Source organism: Cheilinus undulatus, linkage group 17, assembly GCF_018320785.1.
Source record: "Cheilinus undulatus linkage group 17, ASM1832078v1, whole genome shotgun sequence".
Lineage (NCBI taxonomy): Eukaryota > Metazoa > Chordata > Actinopteri > Labriformes > Labridae > Cheilinus > Cheilinus undulatus.
In genome coordinates this window covers 15,587,192-15,614,951 of record NC_054881.1, presented here as the reverse complement: position 1 = coordinate 15,614,951, position 27,760 = coordinate 15,587,192, and the positions used below count along the sequence as shown (strand labels likewise).

Here is a 27,760-nt window from a genome sequence, read left to right as displayed (position 1 = left end):
CTTTCTCCATCCGTCCCTTCATGCAAGGCTGTAGTGGTGGTGGTGTTGGTGGCTTCAGGAGAAAACGAGGCCTGGACTGGGACTTAAAAAAAAACCTTGACTGACCCAGTGAAGGAGAGTGGGAAGGAGGGGGGGGAAGGGAAGGAGGAGGATGAGGAGGAGGATGGGGGCTGGAAGGGTTGGAGCTGAGTGAAGGCAGGTGCTGAGGCCTCTACAGGAGGACTGTCTTTTCCTGAATATCTGTCATCAAGTCTGACAAAGGGTATGCCACATTTACCTCTATATATGTGCATGAACCTGCATGCTTGTGTTAATGTGTTTCTCTCTATCCGTGGATGTGGGAAAGGGTGGCATGTGTGATGGAAATCTATGATGGGAGGTGCATGAATGGCCTGTGTTTGCCCATGTTGGACTGTCTCTGTCCTTACATACCTTGGCTTTGTATCACTGTGGTTGATGTGCTGCTGCAGGGAACTTTCTGGAGGAACTACCAGCATGTCTTAGGTGAAAACACATGGGGATCTGGTTGAGAAAAAGGCCAAGATGTTAGCTAAAACTGCAGCTGCTATAGTGTTTTAGTACATTTTTCCTTTCTCTGTGTTTCAGTCATCATTTTGGCACCTAAAATGTTTAATCTTACCTCATATTTTTGTAATTTCTATATTTTTTGCTGTTAAGCTGTTGCTTCTGTGCTAAAGTATCAAAACATCCCCTTTATCTGCACTTTTCTTTCATTTTGTGGCTGTATTTTAAGGCTGCATATCTTCTGAATCTCTAATAAGTTTCCAAAACATTTGCTCATGTTTCCCTTAAAATGAAATATATATGTAGTTTGGTGAAAAGTGTCGCAGTGCTTCCTGGGAGGTGGGCACACTGCTCCTGCCTGTGTCTTTCTGAGGCCGTATTGCAGCAGAGGGCTTTATGCTGGGTGACCGGAACCAGCTGAAACCGGTTTGAGGCAGACGGAGGGGCTGACGGGAACAATGCCGTCTCTGTGCTCCTCTCAGGGATAGGGGATAGCCCAGGCTCCTCCATGGCAGCCATTGACGGGCTCGGCCACTGGCTGCCAAAGCACAGGCACAGGCACAGATCCTGCTGCTGCTCGCTGCATGTCGGTGTGCTACGCAGCTCGGATCATAGCGAGGGGGGCAGGGAGATTTAGGAAGGGACGAGGACAGGGGGACGTGGCTGGCTGGGAGTCTGTGAATCTGCAGCCTGCCTCACATACACACGCACTCTCACACACATATAGAGGAGTATGATCTATCTGTCTGTTTGTATGTCAGTGTGCCGGTGGTGGTGGTGCAGGGAATGACTAAGGAGAATCCTCACCAGGACCAGCAATCACCAGATCCCTGGATGTAACCTGACCCTGAGCTTTGGGCCTTCGCCTGGTTGGGAAGAAACAGGACTGTTTTTTTTCCAGGCAGGGTGGGGTTGATGGCTTTTTGTGGGTTAGTAGTGTTGTGACTGTGTTTGTTGCAGGATGAAAGGAAGGAAGGACAGAAGGTTTGGCTAGTGGCTGGAGAGGGACGGAGGCAAGAGGGTGAGGAGTGGCTGTTTCACTTGCATGTTTCCACCATTGCTTTATTACATTTATTTACACTGAGATTGTCTTTCACACTGTGTGTTGTTTTAAGGTGGTTTTGATGCATGTGTATTAAACTGCTGTTTCTGAGAGGAGTTTGTGTTGTGTATTATTCATATTTGTCTGTATTTAACCTTCATTTGGTGTCTATGTCAGGCTGCTGCAGTGGCTGTCATGGCTGAGACTAGCTGTTCTTTCCACCAGGCCTTTCTCTCTCCCTCTGCTGCAGCCTCACACAGCGCAGCAGCCATTTTGCCCCCACTGCCTTTTTCTCCTGCTCTCTTCCTCCATAACGTTTCTCCCTCTCTTCGTCATCTGTTCAGCTCATTATAAAACCGATCCCTTTATCATCTGAACTGAATCGATGAATGCTTTTGGTATATTTCAAACCAAAGATGAAGCTACAAGATGTGGGTCTGGGTGTGAGCAGATGTGATTGCAATGCACTGCTTAGACTGCACGTACTGTAAAAGCAGGGCAGCTTCATTATCATGCCTTTAGTCCCTTCAAAATCATAAAACATGACGACACATTGCATCACAGTCCCATCTTATTTTACCTACAGTGCTCACTAATTTAAAAAATTAAGTCTGAGTGTCACTCCCATTTACTACATTTCATATTTCATTCAGCAAAAGCTGTGTTTACATGTTTTATTTACTGACAAAAACACCACATAAGTGTCAATCACTGAGAGGAAAACTGCCAAAATAAACTGCAAAATTTATCTTATCTACATTAATAACGTAGGCTAGATCCATCCATAAACACACATTTTGAAATAATAGCCACTCAACTGTAATTGGACATGTTGCAGGTCTTGTTCCCCTAACAGCAAAAACAAAATAGGTGGCATTAGCACACTTATGCTGTTTTTTTCACCTACGTATTTAATTAGCTTAATTACAGCAATCCGGACCATTTATTGATTGAAGAGCTTTTCTTAAGTACTAAGATTTAATGTCATCGAAATGTCACATCTACTTCCTGTGTGGACCAGCATGCAGTTTCCAGTAGTTTCCCTCTGGGGCGGTTAAATGACATCACCCAATTAGAGACAAATGGGGCGTTAATAGTAAACACTTACATGAACATACATGAACTCGCATTGATTTAATGATTGAATGAAGAAAAAGCTACAGAGAGCACAGAACACATGCTGCTGAAACATAAGTGGCACATCAAGCACCAGAAACACTGAAGAAGTCATGGCCAACCTGATATTTCTTGGGCTGTTCTGTGCAAGGCATTACCACATTATGTGGTAAAAATGCTGTTTCCCCATTTGGCTATGTGCATGTTTGAATTGCGTTTGACTGACGAGTCTAAAGTGGAGAAAATGCTCAGAAAACAGTCAATTTATTACAGGGTCATTGTGTCAGTGGGTAAATGATGTGAGGCTGCTCTACTAAGAGTGAGGCTAAAGTTAGCAGCTAGCTCTGCCAGCCTCCATTCTTCCATGCAGATTAATATTGTACTTAATGTGGTTACACTTCAGTTTAAAGACCCTGTAAAGTGAAATCCAAAGTTTTTTGTCTGAACACTCTAGATATGTTGGAAAAATAAATTCTAGATTTAGACCGTTAGAAAGTTTTTTTTTTACCTCTTTTCTCTCTACCTTTAGCTTTCCTATCAAATAAAGGCAAATGCCCCCTAAAAAAGCTTTTAAAAAGATTCATAATTAGTAAAACCGACCTGTAAATCTTGAGCCATCTAATTTGATTTCCTAATTTAATCCTCTAGTCAGCTCATCATGCACATCCCTTATGAAAATGTTGTGCAAAATTAAATTATGCTTGTGTCTTCAGGCCTGGTACAAACTAAGAGTTTTAAAATCTTAACCAAATTTGAAAATGTGAGAGACTCCACACGACAATTAATTAACATAGTTAATATTAATTAATGGAAGATTTAACAGTTTTGCTTCTACAGTGCATTGTATGCAACAATGCAGTACACCACGCACTGACAGATGAATTCACCAACAACCAGAGTCTCTACTCTCAAAACTCCAAATCTAATGCAGTGAAAGCAACATTAAAGTAACAAGCTAAATGTGGTTAAATATTAGCTTCCTGCTACATCCATTAGGGTAGCAATTTCAATCTAACTCCTCTGTTATATTGGACAGGACATGCTGTATAAACTCCTTGACAAAAATCAACAGGTTGATCCTCTATTTCTGATGACTGTGTTTGTTGTGCTTCCTTCTTCAGTCAGCTTGTTCTGTTCCACAAAGTAATCCACAGAGTGTTTGGTTGTCCTTGGTGTTCCCCCCACACAACAGGATTTCTGACCATAAAGACTGAAAACAATAATATTTACTACATAAAATCTGGGTGGTCCTGCTTGGCTTCCAAGCTGACTAGAGGGGGTAAAATCAATTTAAACCCACTTCAAAGCACAGGAAAATCTGGAAAGATAATCTTAAGAACCATCAGATAATCGAGTCTTTGCTGACTTTGGTTGGAAGAGAGATATCAGGCCTAAAATTAGCCCAGTTATCTTGTAGAGTGTACCCCTAAAATATTAATCCATGCCAAATTATGTGGTACAATGCACTAAAGACAGGCAAATAAGACACTGTAAGTTCAAAAGCATTTTTATGTTAAGTTGCTAAATTCTGTAGGATCTATCCAAACAGGCAAATCTACCCATACTACCCAAATTTATCATCTTGTTTCATTTTATATCAATGATGCAGAAGCATGATACCTTTTTTTCTGCTTTTCTGTATTTATTTTAAAAGAGCAATTATAGATCGCAGGCTCATCTTCTAATTTATGATGGACAAGTCAGTATGCACTGTCAGAGCCATTCTTTCTAAATTATTTATATAAATACTTGCCTGTAAAATCACTTTAATTATTTTGTACGGAATTGTAATGCCAACATGAAACAGTGGGCGGAGGCTTGGTTTACGTTACACATTAAACCAAGGCTCCAGGAAATGGGATTCCAGAGTGTAAATGGAAGCATTTGGATTTTGACCAACATTGCATGCAGCATTTGGGTTTAATTTGAGAATACTTGTTATATACTGTCGTATGTTTTATGGACTGGATGATAAGAATCAAAATATCATGGTTATACAAGCTTCTGACTAAAATAGCTAAATTTTTTGTCTAATCAAATCTAATAACTGGTGAAAATAACAGCCTTACAGAAGGACAACTTAAACTATGGATATAGTAATAAATTGTTATTATAATCTTTGATCAGGAGAAAAACCAAACCAAAGTATGAGCTTCACATGCAAGACATGCCATCAAGCCAAACATCTTTTAAACAAAGTGGCATGAAGAAAAAGGAAAACTTGACAAAATTTCAAACAGGATCAAAAGTATTGGTACACTGTTTTTCTTTGAAATGGTGAGCTGATTTTCAATAAAAAGAAATGGGTCAAAATACAGGTCTATCTTTAAAGAACGAATAAGTTAAAGCAACCATTGTCAGAATGAGATTAAATATATTATTTATTACCTTACACTGTACCTCTATAAGACTACAAAATTCTGAGTATTGGTGCAAAATATAGTATGTTGGATTCCACTGAAGAACTCATCACTTATATACTTGTATTTAATCTGTGTTTTCTAGGTGATCTCCTCATCAAAATTGCATAAAGACCATGGGAGATATGAAGACGCCAGATTTCGATGACCTGCTGGCGGCCTTCGACATCCCTGACATGGTGGATCCTAAGGTCGCTATTGAATCTGGTCACCACAACGACCATGACGGACAGCTAAAGCAATCTACTGGTGGGGTGCCTACAAACGTTGATGAGGTGCCAAACCCTTCAGCAGGACACGACATAGGCGTTAGTGTCATTGTCAAGAACACCCGCAACACAGACACCGGTGATCACGATGGAACCATATCTAAAAAAGAAGAACATTTGCACAGTCAATCCCAATCCCATCCTGCTGGTGTTGGTAATGGACTTCAAAATGGCCTCCTGTCTACAATCCCACCTGGTAACCATCAAAATAAGAATGGATGGAAGGCTTCCAAAGAGGAAGGACAGCCTGTTAACCAACAATTACCTGCTTACAACCAGTTTAGCCCAATCTCCAGTGCTGAGGAGTTTGAGGATGATGATAAAATAGAAGTAGATGACCCCGTGGACAAGCAGGGAGGTCAGCAGTATGCTAGGTCCAATACTGCGATAGAGGAGCAGAATTCAGGTTCTCCTGTATACGTGGATAATGTTAAACAAAGCGTAAACAGAGACTTAATACGTGAAAACAACAAGAATAAAAGCGGAAAACTTGGCGGTACAAGGTCTAGTGAACTCATTACATCCAGTTTACCTAAGGAAGGTCTTAAAGACACTACCCGTAAATCAAAAGATCAGGAGGTTGGAGAACAATCGGAACAAATCAATGTATCCTCTATGCCTCAAGTCAAGGCCAAGTCCTCTACAAAACTTTCCTCTTGTATAGCAGCCATTGCAGCCTTAAGTGCCAAAAAGGCTAGCACTGCAGATCAAGGTTTATTGAATACTCCCACAGCAAAGAAAGAATCTACAGAAGCCCACGATAATCCCCCAACTCTGGAAAAGACACAAGAGCCAGAGTCAGCACTAGAGTTCGCAAAGAGGCTGTTAACAAGACAACCAGAAAGCCCCTCCAGTGTCACCAGTGAGGGAAGCAGCAAAGGATCACTAGACTCCAGCACAGACACCACTCCAGTAATCCCAAAAGTCAGGATAAAAACAATCAAGACCTCATCTGGCCAGATCAAGCGTACTGTTACTAGAGTTCTACCAGAGTTTGATATAGAGGGTTTCAAAAAAGGGGAGAATAGCCCATCTATCATAGCAACGACCAGTGCAATTTTTTCATCTTCCACGAGACCCACTCTTCCAACTACAGTAGTTGCCACAACTGGAGGACCTGCAATGGAAATAACCAAGCAAATGACTATTAAACCTGTGGCGACAGCTTTCCTGCCTGTCTCAGCAGTAAAAACAGCTGGGTCCCAAGTCATCAACTTGAAGCTAGCCAACAACACCACAGTAAAAGCGACAGTCATACCTGCTGCATCAGTGCAAAGTGCCAGCAGTGCCATCTTGAAAGCTGCTAATGCCATTCAGCAACAGACCGTCATGGTACCTGCCTCCAGTCTGGCTAATGCCAAACTTGTGCCAAAGACGGTTCATCTTAGTCATCTCAATCTTCTCCCTCAGACTGTATCTACTGCTGTCTGTGATCTCCAACAAGTCCTGTCCTCCTCCAAACACCCACAGAATCAACAAGTCAAACAGCAGACAATTCTTGCTGGCCGCACCTCCAAAAGAGTTTCCAAGGTTCAAGTGTTTGCTAGCTCTCAGAGCTCTGTAGTGGATGCCTTCAACAAAGTCCTGAGTAGCATAAACCCTGTGCCTGTGTACGTTCCAAACCTCTCTCCACCAACCTCAGCTTGTATCTCCCTACCCTCGCGTGGCTACAAGTGCCTGGAGTGTGGTGACTCATTTGCCCTTGAGAAGAGCCTGACACAGCACTATGAACGTCGCAGTGTAAGAATAGAGGTCACCTGCAACCACTGTGCCAAAAGTCTTGTGTTCTACAACAAGTGCAGCCTACTGTCTCATGCCAGAGGCCACAAGGACAAAGGGGTAGTCATGCAGTGCTCACATCTGATCCTAAAACCTATCCCTGCAGATCAGATGATAACAACATCCACCCTGTCAGAGCCCCCAAATATCACAAGCACTGTCTCCATCTCCCAAGCTCAAGCATCTACAAATCAAGTCCTTGGGAAAGTTGCAGGTGGTGGGTCCCATAGTACAGTGATATCAGCTCCAAGCAATGCTCCTCAAGTGGCAGCCATGCCCTTAGATGATGCATCAAAGCTCTGCAGGCACAATCTCAAGTGCTTGGAGTGTAACGAAACGTTCCAGGATGATAGCTCACTGGCCATGCACTACCAGAAGGCACCAGAGTCCAACAGTCAGGTATGTGTATGTTTGAACTTGAACTTGTATGTTTGAAACCGTTCGTCATTTTACTACATTTTTAGTTAAACACTTATGCAAAGTTGACCCTTCTTAATGATGCTGACACAATGACAATGCATGTGTTAATCTTGTCTTTCTTTCTCTGTGCCATAGAAAACTTGCACCATCTGCCAAATGCTTCTCCCAAATCAGTGCAGCTTTTTGTCACACCAGAGAATCCACCAGCACAAGTCTCCCTACATCTGCCCTGAGTGTGGCACCAGCTGCCGTTCTGTCCATTTCCAGTCACACGTCACCAAGAACTGCCTCCATTACACTCGTAGAGTCGGATACCGGTAAGTGTACCCAGAATAAAACCATTTCATTTTAATGTGCATTTATTTTTGTTGATATTAGATTAGAGAAAGTTAAGGGGAACTTTGATTTCCAAACTCTTTAGAGAAATTCGGACTCTGTCAGTGGCTTTCCTGCTGCTTAAACTTCTATAGCTATTGCTTTTCTTTTAAATTGATACATTTTACTTCAAATTACTATAATTATCATATGATATTACTCACAACCAAATCTATGCAAATAACCCAAGGATCACGCAAGATAAAAGCCAATGAAACAGACTGTCCGACCAATTGTGGTTTCATCATTAGTCAGGTTAAAAGGAAAATACACACATAACCAGTTATTTAAGCTTACAAAATTCAAAATTTTGGGAATTTAAGACTGGTATTCAAATACAGGTTTCTTGAAATACAGGTACAGGTTGTTTGAAGAGTTAAATGAGAAAAACTGGCACTTCTTGTAGCGAGTAGTGACCTTTATTTGGGTAGAGCTTCATCATATTATCCTAACATGTGACATGGTCATTTCTGAGTTTTTAATGTGTTGTGAGGTCCATTTATTATCATCATTTTCTTAAATCTCTGAACAGAGACCAGGCTAGACATTTTAAGTCTTTGTGCTAAGATAATCCAAGGCTTTAACATAAAAGGGAGAGACATCATAATTTAATTTTTATTTTGATTATAAATCTTCAACATGAAGTGAATGCTTATTTTCATCATGGTATTAAACAAGACATGTATTAAAATGCGCCTCAACAGTCTGGTGCAGCAGCAAGGTAGTCGCACCAATCAGGTGGATATATATATATATATTTTTAAATGATATTAAATCTTAGATCAGCTTTCTAATTGTTTTTCCTCTTCTCTACAGCTGCGTCCACTGTAGTGTGATCTTCGCTGATGTTGCAGCTGTTAAATCCCACATTCAGAGTAGTCACTGTGAGATCTTCTATAAATGCTCGCTCTGCCCCATGGCATTCAAGACTGCACCTGGGACGCACTCTCATGCATTCACACAACATCCGGGGATGAAGGCAGGAGAGCCGAAGTAAGTCTTCCCATGCAGAAGAGACAATCATAAACACTGTGGACACTTCATATGTACAGTCGCAATCAAAATGATTCAACCCCATTGCAAATCAGGTTTATTTAGAAAATGTACAAACTTTCTGCTTTTGCAATGAACAAGTCAAACATCAGAAACTGAAATAGCTCAACACAACTAATGCTTCAATTGGTTTCCCCATATTCAACTGAAAATGCAACTTCTCCAGTCTCAAAATTATTCAACCCCTTAATGGTAAACATCTTCAGTACTTAGTAGAGCACCCTTTTGCTTCTATGACCTGCTGCAAAAGAGATGCATAGCTAGATACCAGCTTCTGGCAGCATTCCTGAGGAATCTTAGCCCATTCCTCATGTGCAAGGGCCTCTATTTCAGTAATATTTTCTGGACTGCATGGTGCAAGTGCCTTCTTCAAATCACACAAGAGATTTTCTATGGGGTCTAAGTCAGGCGACTGTGGTGGCCATTGTAGAATCTTCCAGGTCTTCTTCTGCAACCCAAGCCTTGGTGGAATTTGAGGTATGCCTTGTCCTGTTGGAGGGTCCAATTACGCCCAAGCTTCAGTTTCCTTACAGACGGCATGACATTTCCTCCTATTATTTCCTGATACTTCAATGAATCCATCTGGCCTTCCACACACTGCAGGTTTCCAGTGCCAGAGCAAAGCCCCAGAGCATCACCGAGCCGCCACCATGCTTAACGGTGGGCACAGTGTTCGTTGTAGTGTACGTGTCATTCTTCTACCTCCAGACATATCGCTGACCCATCATTCCAAAAGTTCCAGTTTTGTGTCATTGCTCCACAGAACAGAATCCTAAACCCTCTGTGACTTATTGATATGATTTTGAGCATACTGGAGTCTAATTCTCTTGTGCTTTTGGGTCAGTAGTGATGTACGTCTTGGAATTCTGGCATGGAAACCATCTACGCTTAGCACGCACCTTACTGTACTCATTGAAACTTCAGTCCCTGCTGCCAGCAGGTTTTGCTGGAGGTCTTTTGCTGTCACTCAAGGTTTTTCACAACCTGCCTTCATAAATATCTGGTTGCAGCCGTTAATAGCTTTCTTTTTCTTCCCATCCAGGTAGTGTAACCACTGTTCCTGTAACTTTGAACTCGCAATGTATGCTTCCACAGTGTTTCAAGGAACATTCAGTGTCTTTGATATCTTTTTGTATCCTGCTCCTTGTTTGTGAAGGGCAATGATCTCTTCTATTACCTTTATGGACCACTCTTTTGACTTTAGCATATTTCTAACATGCAGTCACAAACCCCTCTCAGTTCAGATATTTTATGTGTTCCAGCTCAAACAAACCTGGTGCACGAATGAAGGCCTTGATTGGTTGCATCAGGTGTACTTGAAACAATGCTAGTTTTACATATTGGAGCAGTGGTGAGGGATTCTGCTCAGGGGTTGAGTAATTTTGAGACTGGAAAAGTCATTTTTAGTTGCATTTTCATTTGGATATGAGAAAACAACTTGAAGCATTTGTTCTGTTGAGCTATTTAAATTCTTTTTGTTTGATTATTTCATTGCAAACAGCTAAAAGTCTGCAAATTTTTAAATTGCAAATCTACAATGCTATTGGAAATAAAGTGTGTTTTAGTATTATCATCATTAAAAGGCAGAATTCAGTCAAGTTTTTAATAGCTGTAGTAATATTACAAATGCAGAAATAATCACTTTAAAATTCAGGATCTGACCTACAGATATCTATAAGGGTTAATGTTTGATAGCCAGTGAAAACTCCAGCTTTTTCTGGAAGAATTTTCATTACACAAACACATCTAAATGTTTTTCCTTCTACACAAGGAAATATGATACCTATGTCGAATTTGTTTTTCTCACCAGAAGCATGCATGCAGGTTACTTATCTGCAGGATTTCTTGGTTTTAGACATGGTGGCTTAACTTGGGTCATTTTTTTCCACCTGGCCTTTCCACCTTTTACTCAGTCATGTTGATCATAGACAATGCTGTTTAGGAGCAGATGTTCATATACTATGAGGCTTGACCCTAGAGAATTAAAAAACAAAATTAACTGAGTAAATATCTGCTTAAGAATAACACTGAAAAACACACTAATAATAGAACTTTTTTGTCTTTGATTCCTCATTCTTTCTCACATCACAGTACTAAACTGTCTTCCTTTATTCAGAGATAGAGACATTAATGTGTAGGGCTGTTTCTTGTCTTCCAGGGTGATCTATAAGTGCTCCATGTGTGATACGGTGTTCACTTTGCAGTCCCTGCTCTACACACACTTTGACCAACATGTTGTCAATCATAAAGTGTCAGTGTTTAAATGTCCTGACTGCTCCATGCATTACGCACAGAAACAGCTCATGTTGGACCACATAAAGGTGAGCAAAAACACAGTTTCAGTGGTTTCAATGCCTTAAAATGTTTTAAACACTTGTTAAGAATAAATTCTAAGTCATATTTCTGTCTGCATGTCCTCATCAGACCATCCATGGAACCTTAAAGACCATCGAGGGTCCACCAAACTTGGGCATCAACCTCCCTCTAAGCACCAAGCCCACCAACTCCAACTGTACCAACAGCCCCAGTAATAACAATAACAACAAAGATGGAGGAAATGTCATTGGTCAAGAAAAGGGAGAGAAAAAGACTTCCCCTCAAAAGAAAACAAAAACCAACTCCTCAGCTGACCTCAAAAACTCAACAGACTCAGGATACACATGCGGAGAATGCAACAACCAGTTCAGCTCCAGGGAGGTTTTTGTTGCTCACATGAGGCGCGAACATGGCAAGGTCGGTGTTTAAACGATTCTCCTTTTCATTTTTCAATTTTTCTTTGTAACTTTTTACATTTTTTTGCTTGAAGCTGCCTAACTAAGGCAATGATCAGAAGCTGAATTTCCAAGACAGCTGTAGATAAGTGCATAAAACTGCACAAAAAAATTATATAGGCACAAGCAGCTAAAATTGTCCATGATGCATTGATAAAGTATTTTCAGCACACCAGCTCCTCAGGTGAAGTTATGATTAACTGACTGTTTTATTTAAAAATGCATTCTCCTGAAAATGCAGATACTGAAGAAACACCCTTGTCGTCAGTGTGAGAAGTCCTTCAGCTCCTCTCACAGTCTATGCCGACACAATCGTCTCAAACACAAGGGGCAAAGAAAAATCTACACATGCCCGTGAGTATACATCAAGTGGCAGCGACTGTGGCTGAAAAATAAAGCCACATGCGTTTATAAATTTTACTTTACCATCTTTCCATGATAATTGATGGAAGTCCTTGTCACTGGAAAACCAGCACTATTACCTCAAGAAAATGACTTGAATAAGTCGATATTGATTTAACAACCAGAAATGGGGCACTGATTTGGATCAGTGGATAGAGCAGGCACTCATATACTGAGGCTACAGTCCTCAACGCACTGACTGCGGGATCATTCCTGGTCTTCGCCCATGTTTGGTGCATGTCTTCCCTCACTCCCTCTCCTTTATTTCCTGTCTCTCTCTGGTTGCCTTATCTAATAAAGGCAAAAAGTCCAAAAAAAAAAAAAAATTAAAAGGGAAACAACCAGATATGACTTGTCATCACTGATAGATGCAGTAAAGTAAAATGTATGGATGAATGTCTGCTTAGGGCTTCCATACTTACATGTATTAGTGCCAAGTAGCAACCTCTGTTGATGATAATTCAAGCCAATGCAAAAGCAAAAAAACGACTTCAGTTCCTCAAGTGTTCCCTTGAGGCTGGCTGCTGAGGCACTGGAAGTCACCCATACATCCCATGCTAAAATGCCAGATATGCATTATTAGAGGCATGGCTGATCTTGGGTCAGGAGACTCAATATCCACCTCAACTCCATCTTTTTGTCTGTTACTAGGCTGACTGAAAGATGGTTTGGATTTTCAATATAGTGGCTACCACAGATTGGCTTCAGCAGCCTCCTTCAATAAAATATTAGTTACGTTATTCAGACTTTTATTCAGACATCTTAAAACAAGAAACCTTGTTTATTTCGTTTCAAGAAGAACATGAGTCCTCGAGCCCTAAAAATGCAAAAAAAGAAAAAACTAAATAGAAATAAAAATTCAAGCAAGATGTATGAACGAAAAAAATAAGAACCTGCCAGTACGAGCTACCTTTGTAATTCTGTTTGACTTTGACAGACACTGTCCAGCTCTAAGCCAGCCATTCACAAAGAGAGTGCTGCTGGATCAGCACATTCAGCTGATGCATGAAGTCAAAGACCCTGAGGGGAAGACTGTCAATACTGGTGATAAGGAGGCTTTACCTGAAAAAGAAAAGGTAAAACACTGAAAACAAGGACGTACTTCTTGTGCATCTATATTCTTATAATCGCTTCAGATACACCAGTGATTCCTAATTGATCTTTTATTTCTTCTCTGCAGACCCTAAGCCCAAAAAGAAAACCAGAAGAAGACGAGGGGCCTCCTGGAGTAAACTGCAGGGGCTCTGATTCTCAGCCGTTAAAGAGGCTCAAAGTTAACATAATCAAAATCCACAAATGTGCTGTTTGTGGATTTGCCAGCGAGGACATCACAGCGTTCCATGAGCACATTCCCCAGCACAAGTCTGATGGCTCGTCCTACCAGTGTCGGGAGTGCGGCCTGTGCTACACCTCCCCCCGCTCGCTGGCCAGACACCTCTTCATCGTCCATCGGCTGAAGGAGCCACAGGGTCTCGCTCGATACAACGGGCGAGGCAAAGATGATGACGAGAGTCAGAGAGAGAACCAGCTGGACGTTACGGATGAGAACAATGACGGGACACCAAATACCAAATGCAAAGTTTGTGGGAAGAAGTTTGAAACGGAGGGAAACCTTAACACTCACATGAGGACACATGGGATGGCGTTCATAAAGTCAAAGAGACTGAGCGCGGCTGAGAAGTGAGAGGAACAAACCATTCCACCTGCAGCAAAACTATCTTTACTGTAAAAGTTTAAAACTTGTCCACAGTCAACCGACAATATCATCATGACACGTGGTTGTGCTGCATATACATGATGTACAGTACAATAAAGGTACTACTGTCTGTATATGGTATAAACAGAAATATGTAATATATGTCAAAGTCACTTTATGTGTCTTAAAGATAGCTTTTTTGTACACATAGATGTTTCTATAGGCCGTGAATAGATCATTTTTTTATAGAGGAGCTTTTTTATTTTTAACAGATTCCATCATTGTTTACTCATTACAACTACATAAAATACAAACATATTTTCTTGTGGGATTAATCCTCATAAGATCAGCAGTGTTCTGAATCTTCAAGCTGCTAATGTCCAATGAATGTCTGAAAGAAAACACAAAGAGATGTTTAACATGGCGCACACAACCTCAAACTACAAAAATTAAGATTTATTACAGTTTATTTTTTAACAAATACCTCCCCCTGAGAGCCCATTGGCTTCAAAATAGACCCTAGCTTTAGTCTCCATTCAACATCCTGTAATAAAAGATTAAAATAAAACTGCAGAATTAACTTTGGACTTCAATCCCATGAAATTTTTCATGATTTCAGACAACCAGTCTCATGCTAAATAGACTACCTACAGCTACATCTCCAGATGATCTCATCAGATTTGACCGGATGTAATTTACTAAATGTATACATAACAAAAAAAAATCAGAAATCGAATGAACTTAAAGTGTTTAGGCTTTGTGGGTGATTATGCCAAACATTCTACAATAGTAACGTGCATTTTTAAAAATAAATTTGGGGGCCAAAAAAGTATTTTTAAGATATATTTTTTGAAGGATTGTCAAACTTTTTAATATTTAATTTCTGTCTTAATATATACGACATGGCAGCTCTTTTGGGTTACAAACCACTTAAAAAGTGTTTATTTACCTTTATATTTCAGAGAGAAAGATGCAAAGCACTTACCTTTTATTTACTTTAATTTACAGTCTGGTTCATCTGTCCTTACAGCACAACAAAATAAGCTGTATCAGCCTGTAATTGTCAACATTTCTTCATCATGAGGTTCTTTGGTTTGTGTGAAATAAATGAATGTTCATGACAGGAATAACACTGGGAAAAAAAAACTTCTGTGAATGAATGTAAACTTGGCTGTAAAACTGACTTATTCATACAGGACAACCAGTTGAAATCATCTAACAAAACTAGGGGCTCAAAGTTGGGAGAATCTAAAGATTGTTTTCCACAGCTTTATTTGTTAAGCATTCCTACAAAACATCGTTGAGTTTTGCAGCTATTTTTTATACTCTAACAATAACACCTAAATGGTTTTGCGCTGTAAAACTGCATGTGAGAAGCAGTCTGTGAACTATCTGTTGGTTAGAATGTGTTTTGCTGCTGCTGCTGCTGTTTTTAGACATTTCTGATGCTGTTGTAAAAAGCTGTTCTTTATGTCTAAAAAATAAAATCAGCTGGGAGAGGATGTCATGTCTCCATGAGACGCACACGAGACATCACATCTTCTCCATGTAAGATATCAGATATCCTCTTGTGATCATTCATTATTACTAGTAAACCGGTGTTTGTGTCATGAACTGTTGAAATTGTGGATGATTTTTGGACGCTGGTGTCTAAATTTTAATCTGTTAACCATTTTAGTTCAACTACTGGCAGTTGCAACTTTGCCTGAAGGCTAACCTTGTTTCACACTAATCTGAGACTGAAAAGAGGGCAGATTTTGAATTCAAAACAAAAAAATGACACATTTTGGAAAATCCTTATGTTGGTCCCAACACATCTGATACTAAAACACAGATACTGATGCCCAGCCACCTCAAATGAAAGGCAAGAAATATGCTATGGAAGAAGTGTGATTGTGGTAAGTTACACTGGTTTCCTTTTCTTATCCCATGTTTGACTGTTATCTCATAAGAGATCAAATTATTTACAATACCCAGACACCTTTTACCTTCACCACACTTTTTCCTTTCAAAAGTATCATTCCAGGCACCGTCTCGGCACCAGCACCATAAAAAAAAAATAGCGATTTAGCACTGGTATAAGAAAAATCCCAAATGATACCCAACCCTACACAACAGTGGGGGTAATTTGGGGTTAAGTGTCTTTCCCAAGGACTCAAACCCTCAACCTACTGGTTAACAGATAAACCTACCAACTGAGCCACAGAACCCTAAAAAAGCTTAACATTTTAATTTAGAATTTTAATTCTATAACGACTGACAAGGACTGCTCTGATACCAGAATTTTAAACTTATATTTAATACTACTTGAAATCAAATGACATGGATATCTGTTTCAGTACAGCCACAACAATAATATATAAACAATATAAATCAACTCATAGGCACATTGGTTGAGATTTATGTTTTTTTTTTTTTTTTTTCATTTAACAAAAATGCAAGCAAACTCAAATACACACATGCTTTGGCACATGCAACAGATCATTTTCATGATGTCAATGTATGTGTACAGTCTGATCAGTGCTCTGCCTATTTCACTTTGCTTGCAGCTTTTGGTTAAAAAGTATGACAGAAGTTCTAACTTTTCCTTAAAGCTTTGTTACTTTTTAATAAAATGCTTCATTAAATCAATGATGGTGTATTCAAAGATGTGTTATCGTAAAGTATCAGAATTTTGTCAAGCTTACCACTGACAGCAGTTAAAGGAGGTACATACAGCAGCCCATATAGGAAGTTTTTGTTCAACTAAGCAGTAAAATGACTTATATTTACCAAAAACTAGTAATCAGGTTCAGTAATTGGAAAAGTAGGTCCAGGGGTGCTTCAAGAATATGTGATTTCATCTTCTACATAATTTAGAAAGTATCTGACTATGTGTCTGTGAAATAACATTTGTTTGCCTGAGAGAGGGTGACAGGTCATGTTGGGGTTTTTTAACCAAGCTCTCCCTCTACTGGCCATTGTTGAATTATTTCAATAACTGAACCTTCTGTGGTGTGGCACAATGAGACAACTGGTTTAAGTGAAAACACATAGAGATAAAAAATGGTCTGTCATAAATGTAAACCAGTGATTGAGCTTTATCAAGAACAATTCATCATTATTTCTCAAAGTTTTGATCATATTAAATGGAAAATGTTCCAAATCTGACTGGTGCTATTTAAAAAAAAAAAGGTTTGTAGGTCTAGTGATCAGGATCAGAGTGCCTGCTTTTAATTACTCTGATCCATTTTGGTGACATAATCCCAGCCTGGAGAGCTTTGTTATCCTCTCATCCTCATGTAACCAAATCCCAGTCACACCTGGTTCAGAAAACCAGGTGGAGACGACCCGCAGTCACCAAAGTAGTTTTTAATCTGTCCCATGCAAAATGAATTTCATGCTAGCTCTGTGATGACGATACGTCCTCTAAAATGTTATTTAAGCACATCCTCTGTCACAAATGCGGTCAGTCTTAAAAATGCCCCTGAGTTTGGTCTTGTTTCTTGCATTTGCAGGGTGTAGCTCAGCACTGGAAAATACAGAGATCTTTAATGTATCTCAGAGTTGTATGGAGGACACCAACACATTCCTCTGGGAAATTAACCAGGACAGGCCGCAAGACTATGCTGTTCTCAGTAAGTGTTGATGTGTAATGAAAGTTTTTTCTTACTGTATTTAAAGTGTAGAGCTGGATGTTAAGGATTGGACCAGGAGCAGAGTTGGTCAGGCTCTCTGAGGAAGTGCTAAAGGACAAAATAAGAGGTTGTTAGGTATGGCAATCTAAGATCTGTAGCATGGTTCTACATTGCTGCAATACAAAAAACCCAATATAAAACATTTATTTTACATTGTAAATAGAATTAAGGACATCTAAAGGAATGACGTAAAAGTTAAATGCATGCAAACAGTCTTATCTTGGTCAATACTGGAGATACTTTTGATGCTTACTTTCAAAAGGAAAAATGCAAGACCAGACAGAAAATGACAAAAAAAATCAGATTTGACTCAAAGGTATTTAAAAAGAAGAAACAATGGATTGTATATAGTATATCCTATAACTGCACAATATCATTATTGAAATAGAAGCATTTGCAATAAAAATGTCAGAAGAGACAGGATTTACTTACTATCATCTACCCCTAGATTAATCGGTTCCAAATTAATGGCTGAAAAAGCCTTCATTTTTGGCTTCAGAGGAGACAGGATGCAAACACAATTATTTTTGGAAAACATGAGGAATGGCAGATGGATGCAAAAACTTAGTTATAATTTAAATGTACTTTTAAACATTTGTTAGTGTACTACACTTAATTTACTTGACAAAAACTGAACAAATTTGTTCAATTATATCATGTCGAAATAATATTTACATTAAAAACAGCTTGTTGCTCTCTGTTTTTCATATCATAAAAAATTGCAGGAGTAAAATATACTGCAGCTCCCCTGTGCAGCCTTAGTATATACAGATATAAAAATGAAGAAATAAATAGTTGGTGGATGTTGCACATAGTACCCACATTGCCGCATATTTAAAGTGCACTAGTACAGAATATTTGAGAACATAATATTTTAAAAATATAAGTGCAGAATAAAACAGGATATACCAGGAATGTTGTGGAGTTACAACAGAGCCTATTTATCTTAAGGTAGTAAAAGCAGGAGTAGTGATGAGTGCTTAAGTTACTTTAATCAAACATATTAAATTTATTAGAAGAAGGCTGAGGTTTTGACTTACGTTACGTTGAAAGTCGAGTGGTTCATTTCCATGTCATACAGTCTCCTAAAACCTTTTTCAACGGTTACAATGCATTTCTTTTAAACTAACTTGTCAGTCTAATCTTCTATTTACGAACTTGCTAGCTAGCTTGTCAAAGCACAGCTAGCTAAGAAAAAAAACGAAGCGAACTTCTTTTCTTTCAAATATTTACAATTCGCTGTTTTGTGAGGTTTAATGAATGTGACTGCCTTTAAAACTTAGCATTTTAAGTTTAATGCCGTTTAATTGTTCGATGTTGAGTGTTACAGCCTCTTCTTTCTACAGTCTATGGTTACAGCACAACTTCACCTGACGTACCTTTAGCAATAACGACTGCAATACCGTCTTTTACCACATAAATTTGCTATCGTTTATCAGGAACTCAGAGGAGGCGCTGTTTCACCCAAATGCGACAACTGATTGATAAGGTGCAGTAGGGCGTAAAATAACCTGTCTGTTTTGTTCAACTTATGTTGTTTTTCTTTCAATAAAAGGGCAATTACACCAATTCAAATAGATCTTGGGAGTAGTCCTATACTGCTTTTGCAAAATAAGCATTAAAATTAAAAACGTTTATTTCTAAATTTTAATTGTGCACTAACTTGGTTGTGTAGTTTTTTCCCTAGTAAGAAAATTATTTTTATGTTTTGTTTTGAGATTTTTTTTTTTTCATTTTTACCTTAATAGCAGAGATGTGTAGTAGTTCATGGCACAGAAAATATACCTTATCCTTGGGCACACTTGATGCCTGGTGGTAAGGTCATGCCCCTTGTAGTGTCCTCCTCTATAATTAAGGGCATAAAAAGCCCAGAAATAAATCTTGAAATATACCTAATCCTGTATCAGATAAAATTTGGCACTTGATCTGAGTCCAAAACTAGAGCACCTGTTATCTAAAATACCAAATTATGCCCCAGTTGGACTCATTCTGATAATTTTGTCAGTGTAGCCCAGTCTTAAACAATATTACAACCTTCTGAAGTAAGCTAAAAGTTCAGTAAAAGTATGATAAATGATGAATCCTTTCTGTGAATATGTTTTCCACTAACATGTTTTGAATCTCTTGTTTCTTTGTCCTGAATATTAAGTTACTTTTGTTGTGTGTTTGTGTTTCTTGTGCCTGTTTAATTTTAGTGTATGACGCTTATGGAAAGATAGGCAGCAATGTTGAAGGTGGTAACACAAACCGGCCCGGCTTGCTGGAGCAGTGTCGCTCTGCTCATGGCCCATCGTTCTCTGGACAGTACTGCCAGGTGTTCCTTAGGCAGGTAAGAGTGTAAAGTGCTATTAGAGCAAAAGCTTTGTCATCCTGACTTTTGGCTTACAGATGAGACTAGGAGATCTTGAACACATTTTGTTATACTCTTACCTTAGGGAAGAGTCCAGTACTTTGTGGGCATTTGTGTTCCTGATTCCTGTGGAGAAGAGGATGTGCAAATGCTTGTGTTGTACGGTCAGTGATCATAAATTCAATTATTTCTACAGTCACTGTGATGTCATTCAGTCTGTTTAATGCTTGTATTTAATTGTGACATATATTTTTTTCTGATAGGAAGACTTGGGTATGCTCACACATCCCTGATTCCTCCTTTACCAGGCATCCTGTCCAATGATTCAACTCAGGAGTTAATCATGACCCACTGTTTGCCCAACACTATATCCCCCGGGGCATCAGATATCACCTGTCTGTCAGTACATATTTGGACTTTTTTAACCCTCTTTATTGTCTTACTTGTGGTTACATTCTCAAGACTGGCTCTGACTTTGATGTTTTTGTCTTTTAGAGATAATAAAAATGGGTTTTTACTCCTGCAGGTTTGTGTGTTGCATTATGGTGGCAGTTCCTCTTGTTGCCACCTTGTTTACAACTTTAATAAGGAGGCAGCGGGCCAGAGAGGTCAGTCCAGGAGCAGAGTCCTGCTCTTTAAACACTGGTCTCAACCTCTATGGGACCATGAAGACCAACAGCTCATCCAGTATTGATATTAACAGCAACACTTTAGTGGAAAATAGTAGAAGTACGTAAGATTTCCTCAAATATTACTCTAAAATGTCCAAATATTTCCCTGATCATGCATTTGTACTCAAATATACATAAGGCAAACATAAGGTTAAAGTTTGACTCATCTCTCCTAGACAGCAGCAGCCCAAATCTGCCATGTTTTCCTCAAAGCTGTGTGTATCAGTGGCTTCAGGTATTCTCTCTACAAACTACCAGCCAGGGTGTCTTAAACACCTCCTCATCTATCCAAGGAGGAGGCTTTTCATCCCTGAATGGCATCCGTGTTCTCAGCCTGTTATGGATCATATGTGGACACTCTGCTCAGTTCCCTGTAATAAACAACTTGGGTATGACAGCACTCACTGACATCTGCTAAAGTCTTTATAAAGTACTTTTACATTTTTACACTACTTCTATCACAGATAACTACAAAAACTGGAAGAAAACAGTTGAAAGCAGCCCTGTGTATGTGGTCTCCATGAGCGGACCTGTTTTTCTGGCAGTAGACACCTTCTTACTTCTAGGGTAAGATTGAAACAATGTGAAGTTTAACAAGGTTGTGTAAGCCTTTTTAAGTAAAACAATACATTTCATGGCAAGTTTTAGAAGTTTCAAAAGCAGCTTTTTGGATTGTAGGGGTCTGCTGAGTGCAAAGTCTCTGCTGGGCTTCATTGACAGGGCGGATGACAAGATGACCCCCAGTTTGGTGGCCAGCTACCTCTTTAGGAGGATTAAAAGGTAGTTTCTAATCATCAGATAAATGTATGACACTCTCTAGCTGTTTTCACACATGCAGCAAAACTGCAGGAAATTTCAGGAGTTTTGCAAGTGTGGAAACATGATTTCTGTGTCGCTGTGTAGCGTTATAAAAAGATTCAGAAGCTTTCAATTGTTTTTTAAAGCACGTTAATACAAATGACAAACATTTTTAATTGTCTACCTTTCTTTGCAGGATCCAGCCATTGCATATGTTTATTATGTGCCTAACTATTGGCCTTGTTTCTGTGGTCCACTGGGGGCCCTATTGGTTCCCATTCATAGATACACTGATGGACTGTAAGACGTACTGGTGGGCAAACTTACTGTTGATAAGCAACCTCCTTCCAGTCCATGAAATTGTGAGTTAATGAGCTCAAATCAAATTTCAACACATTATATTTCCATACAAACACATTTTATCACCTAATGTCTCTTCAGTGTATTCCTTGGACGTGGTACCTGTCTTTGGATTTTCAGTGTTACACCACAACTCCTCTGTTGATGTATTTTTACAGACTGTAAGTCCTTTCCTCAGGATTGAAAAAATGCAAAATTTGAGTCTCTTATTTTGAAAAAATGTGGACTGTAATAATCTCTGTCTTTTGTTTATCAGAAACAAAGATTTGTTTGCTTTCGTAGCTGGAGGTCTTCTGCTGGCGACCACTATGACCAGTACTGTTATAACTGCGCTCTTTCAGCTGCCAGTCTTTCAGCCGTCTACACTGTAAGTTTAAGGGATGTCGATAGAATGCAAACAACTTAAACCAAAATGTATGAAGAGTGACTTACTTTTTCAACAACTTTTCTCTATTTGTACCATACACATTGCATTGCGTTACGTTACATCACTTCACGTCACGTCACGTCACGTCACATCACGTTACGTTGCAGTAACATAAGACACAGTGTGATGAGTTACAATATGATACGATATATGTTATGATATGATCCATACGATACAATAAGATATGTTAAAATATGATAAGATATGATATGATACCACAAGATATGATGCAATACTACTGTGCTACATCACAATACGTTACGAGATAAGTTACATTATGTCATGTTTTGTTACATTACATTACTATACTTCACATTGCAAAATGATACAATAATCTATCATACAGAAAGATATGATACGATACATTATATGTTACTGTACAATACTTAATGATACAATGTATTGCAATACAATAAAATACGATAAGATACAATGTTATGATACGGTACATTAAGATAGGATGATATGGAATGATATACTGTGATATGATACAATAATATCAGATACAATATGATAAGATTTGATTCGATGCAATACAATATGATCAGTAAGATATGACATAAGACAGAATAATAAATATGATACGTTATAATAAGATATGATATGATACCATACGACAAAACACATGAAGGAGACAGGTCTTTTGGGTCTTTTGTTTTCATCCGCAGGCAGTGAAAAGGACACTCTAAACAGCAGCTTTAATCAAGAATTGAAAACTGATGAGAATGTGTTTGTCATGCATCTTACAATGGCTGATAGGTGGATTTTTGTAAAACTGATCAAACAGTAATCCAACCTTTAAAAAAAACTGTTTCAATCTCCAAATTATCTTGGAGGGTACTTCAATATCTGTATGAATTCAAAAAGGAAAGAAAAAAGAAACCCTAAATACAACAATGTATATTTTTCCTCTGCACATTTTCTGAATTTAATCAGTCTTCTGGGGGCCAGACTAAAAGCTGTGGTGGGCCTGATGTGGCCCCCTAGGCTCCAGTTTATGATCAGTGCCATACGTTATGATACAGTATGATACAGTATGTTGCAATATGATACAATGGAATACAATATTTTGCAATATGTTGCCATGCAATATGACACACTGTGACACGAAATGCTACATTGCACTAGGTGCATAGGTGTTTACAATCCTGGAACTCATCAACAATCATTGTTTGATAGACACTATTCTTCTAGTAACGGATATGGTTTTCTCCATAATGCCAGAGATTGCAATTAAACAACTTCCAGGTAAGATTTTCTTTTCAGTGTGAAATCTGCAGCATAAATGCTGCCATTTCTTTGGCCATAACATCTTGGAAGAGTGACCTAACCTTTTGAGTCTCAGTTCAACAATAGTTGTTAGTTACAGCAGCTTTATTTGCACTTACTTCAGGGTCTTGAGCCCTGTGATTTATTCACAATTAAGGGGAATAAAGCTTTCTATAATAGCAACATCATGATACATATTACTTTTTAAAAAGTAAAGCTTTGTCAGATCTGTTGTCAAGAGAACAGGGACAACTTTAAAATGCATATTGTTTGAATGATGGTCAGTTCTGTCATTTCTGATCTGTTTCCATTGTGAGGGAATCTCAAGCTGATTAGCTTTACTACATTTTTAATTTATAATTGATTGTTTACTGCACTTTCACAAAGATATTTGCTTACAGAGGCAAATAAATATTATAAGAATACTGTTGATGGGAGCCAGTCAGGTCAAGTCAATACATTTCAGGCTTTATATTTACTATAGATGAAAACAGAATACTTATGCTGAAAATCCAAACCTCTGTGTACACATTCTTCTGTTTTATGTTGAATCTGATGACATTTCAAGGGCTAAGCATGGGTTACATTTAATGTTCCTATAAATGCTGCAATTCTTTTTTACTTTTGCAGGACATCTGAGAATTACGTCTTGCATTACTATGTGAAACCTTACACGAGATATGGGCCCTTTCTAATAGGGATCTTGACTGGAATATATTTGACTACAAAGAAAGATCAGCTCTTAAAGAAGAAGGTAAGAGCATACATGTACACTAGGCCATTATTGTAGTTGACTTGAAATTGTTAAGATAAGCACTATCATAATGCTTATATACTGTACTTCCCATCTCTTGCTTTTGCCGTAGTGGCAGGCAGCTCTGGGTTGGTTCTTCTGCCTGTGCGTCATGGCTGCATTGGTTGGACTTGCCTACGTCCTCAGGCAGACACCACACTATCCATCTGTGCCGCATGCTCTTTACCAGGGGTTGCACAGACCGCTCTGGGCTCTGGCTGTGACCTGGATCATCGTAGCCTGTGAGGAGGGCTATGGAGGTAAACCAGTTACAATACTCATGATATTTCAAACTAGCATATTTCCAGGTGTTCACGCTCTTGATCATGATACTTGATTGGAAGTTACAGTTTTGCATTTTCAATAGAAATAGAAAAATAGGAATATTAATTAAAACAAAATTTTCTAATTTGTGCAATTATTTTTCTAGGTTTTATTAACAGCCTCCTGTCATTGAATGTTTGGGTTCCTCTTTCCAACATTAGTTTTGCATGCTATCTGGCACATCCAGTCTTCATCATCCTCTATATTGGCCTGCAGGAGACTCCAATCCACTACACAGATATCAACTTTGTAAGTTCTTCAGCTTCATTGAGCTTTTAATGTTATTTGTCTGCTTTTTTTAAATTTGTGTATCTGTTTTTTTAGATGTACATGTTCCTGGGCCACCTCACGCTCACCCTCATTGTGAGTTATGTGCTCACTGTCCTGATCGAGAAGCCGTACCTCAACTTAAAATGGAGCAGTACCTAAAACAAGTCAGCACACACTAAATGATAAGTTTGAAACCCCTTATCTTGTTTTCTTTCTATATGTGCCTTGTGAGCCTTACCCTTGTTCTTAAATTCGGCTTTTGTTGTAATAAATGTTTGTTTCTTAGAAAGTAAAAGGCAAAGTTTTTATTCTGAAGCCAGTATTCCAACACCCAAACATCCTTAAGGTCACAAAAAAGTAACATGACATTAAATCTTAAGGTAAGTGTGCTGCAGGGAGAAACATCAGCTGTGGAGCATATTTGTGGTGCACCAAGAAAAGGAAAGCCCAAGAATTTTGTCAATATAGCATCAATGAAGAGAGACAGGAAATATGGGGTGAGAGAATGGGGGAAGACATGCAACAAACAGCGCCAAGACTGGAAATCAGTCCCATGACCGGTGTGTTGAGGACTATAGCCTCTGTGTATAGGTGCCTGTTAACCCACTGAGTTAAACAGCACCCAACTGGCTTGGTTTTTAGGTCATTTTTTTCTAAGGTATAATATTGTATCATCTGCATACAAATATATCTGGTCTTTTCTTGGATCTAAGCGAAATAGGGAATTGAAAAAGTTGAAGCAGTGACAACAGTAAAGCTGGAAGACAAAGCTTAAGAGAAAAAATCTCTATAATAAACTGGCTTGGTTTGAAGGTTAATGTTCTCCCATGTATATCATAGTATCATCTGCATGTTGATGGAAACATACAGAGCTTTGACTCTGTTCTGAAGTCAATAATTAAGCTGACATTGTGCTCATTTAATGAGCACTTGTGTTTCTCTGCACATATAATGAATTCGAATTCTAAAGTCAGTGAGATAGGCAAGTGGCCTTGAAGATAAGAGTGTAACTAACTGGTTGCTAGGCAAGCATGACGTATGCTGAAGGTAATCTGCCTTATGCTTAAATACTGATGCATCTCTATTTGGGGAGCTTCTCTCCTCTGTTACGGAGATTCTGTGTACAGCTTGAAAAAAGAGACTCAGACTTAAAGATAGTTATTATGAGCGTGGTGATTCTTTTTTTCATCCACATAACAAAGCTATTTTTTGTTTTCTTTGGTTTTATATTCCCTTCAAAATAAAACTCATCTTGAAAACTACTTTAGGTAAGGAAAAGTGGGGAAAAGAGATTTTACACTTAAAGAGGAAGCCTTTGTGGAGCTAAAATGAGCAACTTATCTTATGTGAAGTTCCTTTTCTTATATGGCCTACCCTTACTTCTCAACACTGAAGCTTACTATATCATGCTGTCTTCAGTGTTGTTTTTTGAATTAGATAAGCAGTTACAAATGCTGTTTATGTAAAGATTTAAAAAATGTTGTGAAATCCTTGTACAGGAAAAATCTCCTCTGACACCATTTTTACATGATGAAATTCTCATTAATCCTTAGCTCCTTGAGTGTTCACTTAAAGATGGCATTTACAGGAACAAACTTGGTAAAAACAAAACAGTATATATAGATAGGCCAATCTAAATTATTATTTAATCACCTGAAAATATTAAATTGCTTTAACTTTCATTAACTGAAAATAAGCCTTTGATTAATACACAGAGAGAGTCCTTTTCACAGACACTGCCATCTTGGATCTGTGCATCTTGCATGTTTCTACAGTCCCACAGAAGGGAACAAACAGTGTTGGGTAGCGTTACTTTTGAAGCTTACTCGTTAGATTACTGTGTTACATACTAAGAAAAGTAATTTATGTTACTACATTACCTACTTCTAAAACTAACGCATTAGAGTACTTTTGCGTCACTAAATATTAAAACCCTTTAGCCACTTGTTCCACTTGGTGGTTGTAAAAACGACCGATAACAACCCCACGTCTGCATTTGAATGTGCAGACTCCAATGCCAACGTACAGCATAATTTACAGCCCATAATCTGTATCTCTGCAGCCTGAGGACACAGATTATTTTTATAAAATTGTAACTAATAACAGGATTACTTGAATTGTAACACTAACACGCTTCGTTACTCGTTACAACAAAACAGTAATCTGAGTACTCTAACAGATTACTTTGTAATGCAATAACTCCAACACTGGGAACAAATAACAGAAACCAATTTTTTTTAGATTTCTCTGGCTGCCACCAGAAATGAGAATCACAATCTAGAATCTGTTGGCTTGATGTAGCTCCCAATTTTACACACTGTACCTTTAAGGCTGGCTCTGAAATCCTGGGCATCGTCATTAGGCCCCATATTAAAGCAGAATCATTCCAACAGAAATAAACATGCTTACAGCCTGGTGGGAACGACTTTGGTATTGATAGCGCTCTTTTTTGTTGATACACCCTGTTGATGGGCTATTATTGACTAGCCTACTTGCTTGTTTGGGGGACAAGATGGCACTTAAAACCAAGGGGTAGGGGTAAAATTAATAAAGGGACTTTTGTTTGGATAGCATTTTAGAAACAAACTGGTTGACATCACTAAAACTACTGCTTTGTTTTATACTGTTAATGGTCAGAATATAGGTGTTCAACTTTCCCTGAGATGGACATGAAAATAATTCAGGACATACATAAGTATTAAACACATGGTTATGTTACACCAGCTTCACTGTATCACCATCTATATTTGTCTTTCTTCTGTAAAATCTGGACTTAATTCAGAGGCTACTAAAACAGGACTTTTTTGTCAAAACATCGTTCTTGTTGAAGATGGTAAGACCAGTGTTATCATCATCATCATCATGTTCCCTACAATCTCCAGCCACCACCTCACAGCTCTCTTGTGAGACAACACAAGTAACTATAGCCATATTTTCACTTCAGTTTCCATGT

At 38.7% G+C, this 27,760-nt stretch overlaps 2 protein-coding genes across 4 annotated transcripts; both read left to right on the top strand.

Moving 5' to 3' along the window:
- The first annotated feature begins 201 nt into the window (after positions 1-201).
- Positions 202-15,395, top strand: znf532 (zinc finger protein 532). Of its 3 annotated transcripts, XM_041810490.1 has the most exons (10): positions 209-262; positions 1,486-1,546; positions 5,189-7,550; positions 7,707-7,888; positions 8,763-8,939; positions 11,158-11,320; positions 11,424-11,732; positions 12,012-12,124; positions 13,110-13,248; positions 13,353-15,395. In XM_041810490.1, the coding sequence occupies exons 3-10, from the start codon at positions 5,220-5,222 to the stop codon at positions 13,854-13,856; spliced, it is 3,918 nt and encodes a 1,305-aa protein (XP_041666424.1). In that variant the 5' UTR covers positions 209-262; positions 1,486-1,546; positions 5,189-5,219; the 3' UTR covers positions 13,857-15,395. The 3 variants fall into 3 exon arrangements, with proteins under 3 accessions (XP_041666425.1, XP_041666424.1, XP_041666423.1); XM_041810491.1 differs by lacking the exon at positions 1,486-1,546 and having other exon boundaries at positions 202-262; XM_041810489.1 differs by lacking the exon at positions 209-262 and having other exon boundaries at positions 1,054-1,546.
- Positions 15,396-15,741: 346 nt separating this feature from the next.
- oacyl (O-acyltransferase like) lies at positions 15,742-24,975 on the top strand. Its single transcript, XM_041811124.1, has 16 exons — positions 15,742-15,766; positions 17,366-17,485; positions 19,741-19,874; positions 19,981-20,059; positions 20,159-20,294; positions 20,422-20,624; positions 20,743-20,955; positions 21,031-21,133; positions 21,245-21,346; positions 21,561-21,726; positions 21,806-21,885; positions 21,981-22,091; positions 24,051-24,174; positions 24,287-24,473; positions 24,644-24,786; positions 24,862-24,975. Exons 1-16 carry the CDS (start codon positions 15,742-15,744, stop codon positions 24,964-24,966), a joined length of 2,031 nt encoding a protein of 676 aa, XP_041667058.1. The 3' UTR covers positions 24,967-24,975.
- The last annotated feature ends 2,785 nt before the right edge of the window (positions 24,976-27,760 follow it).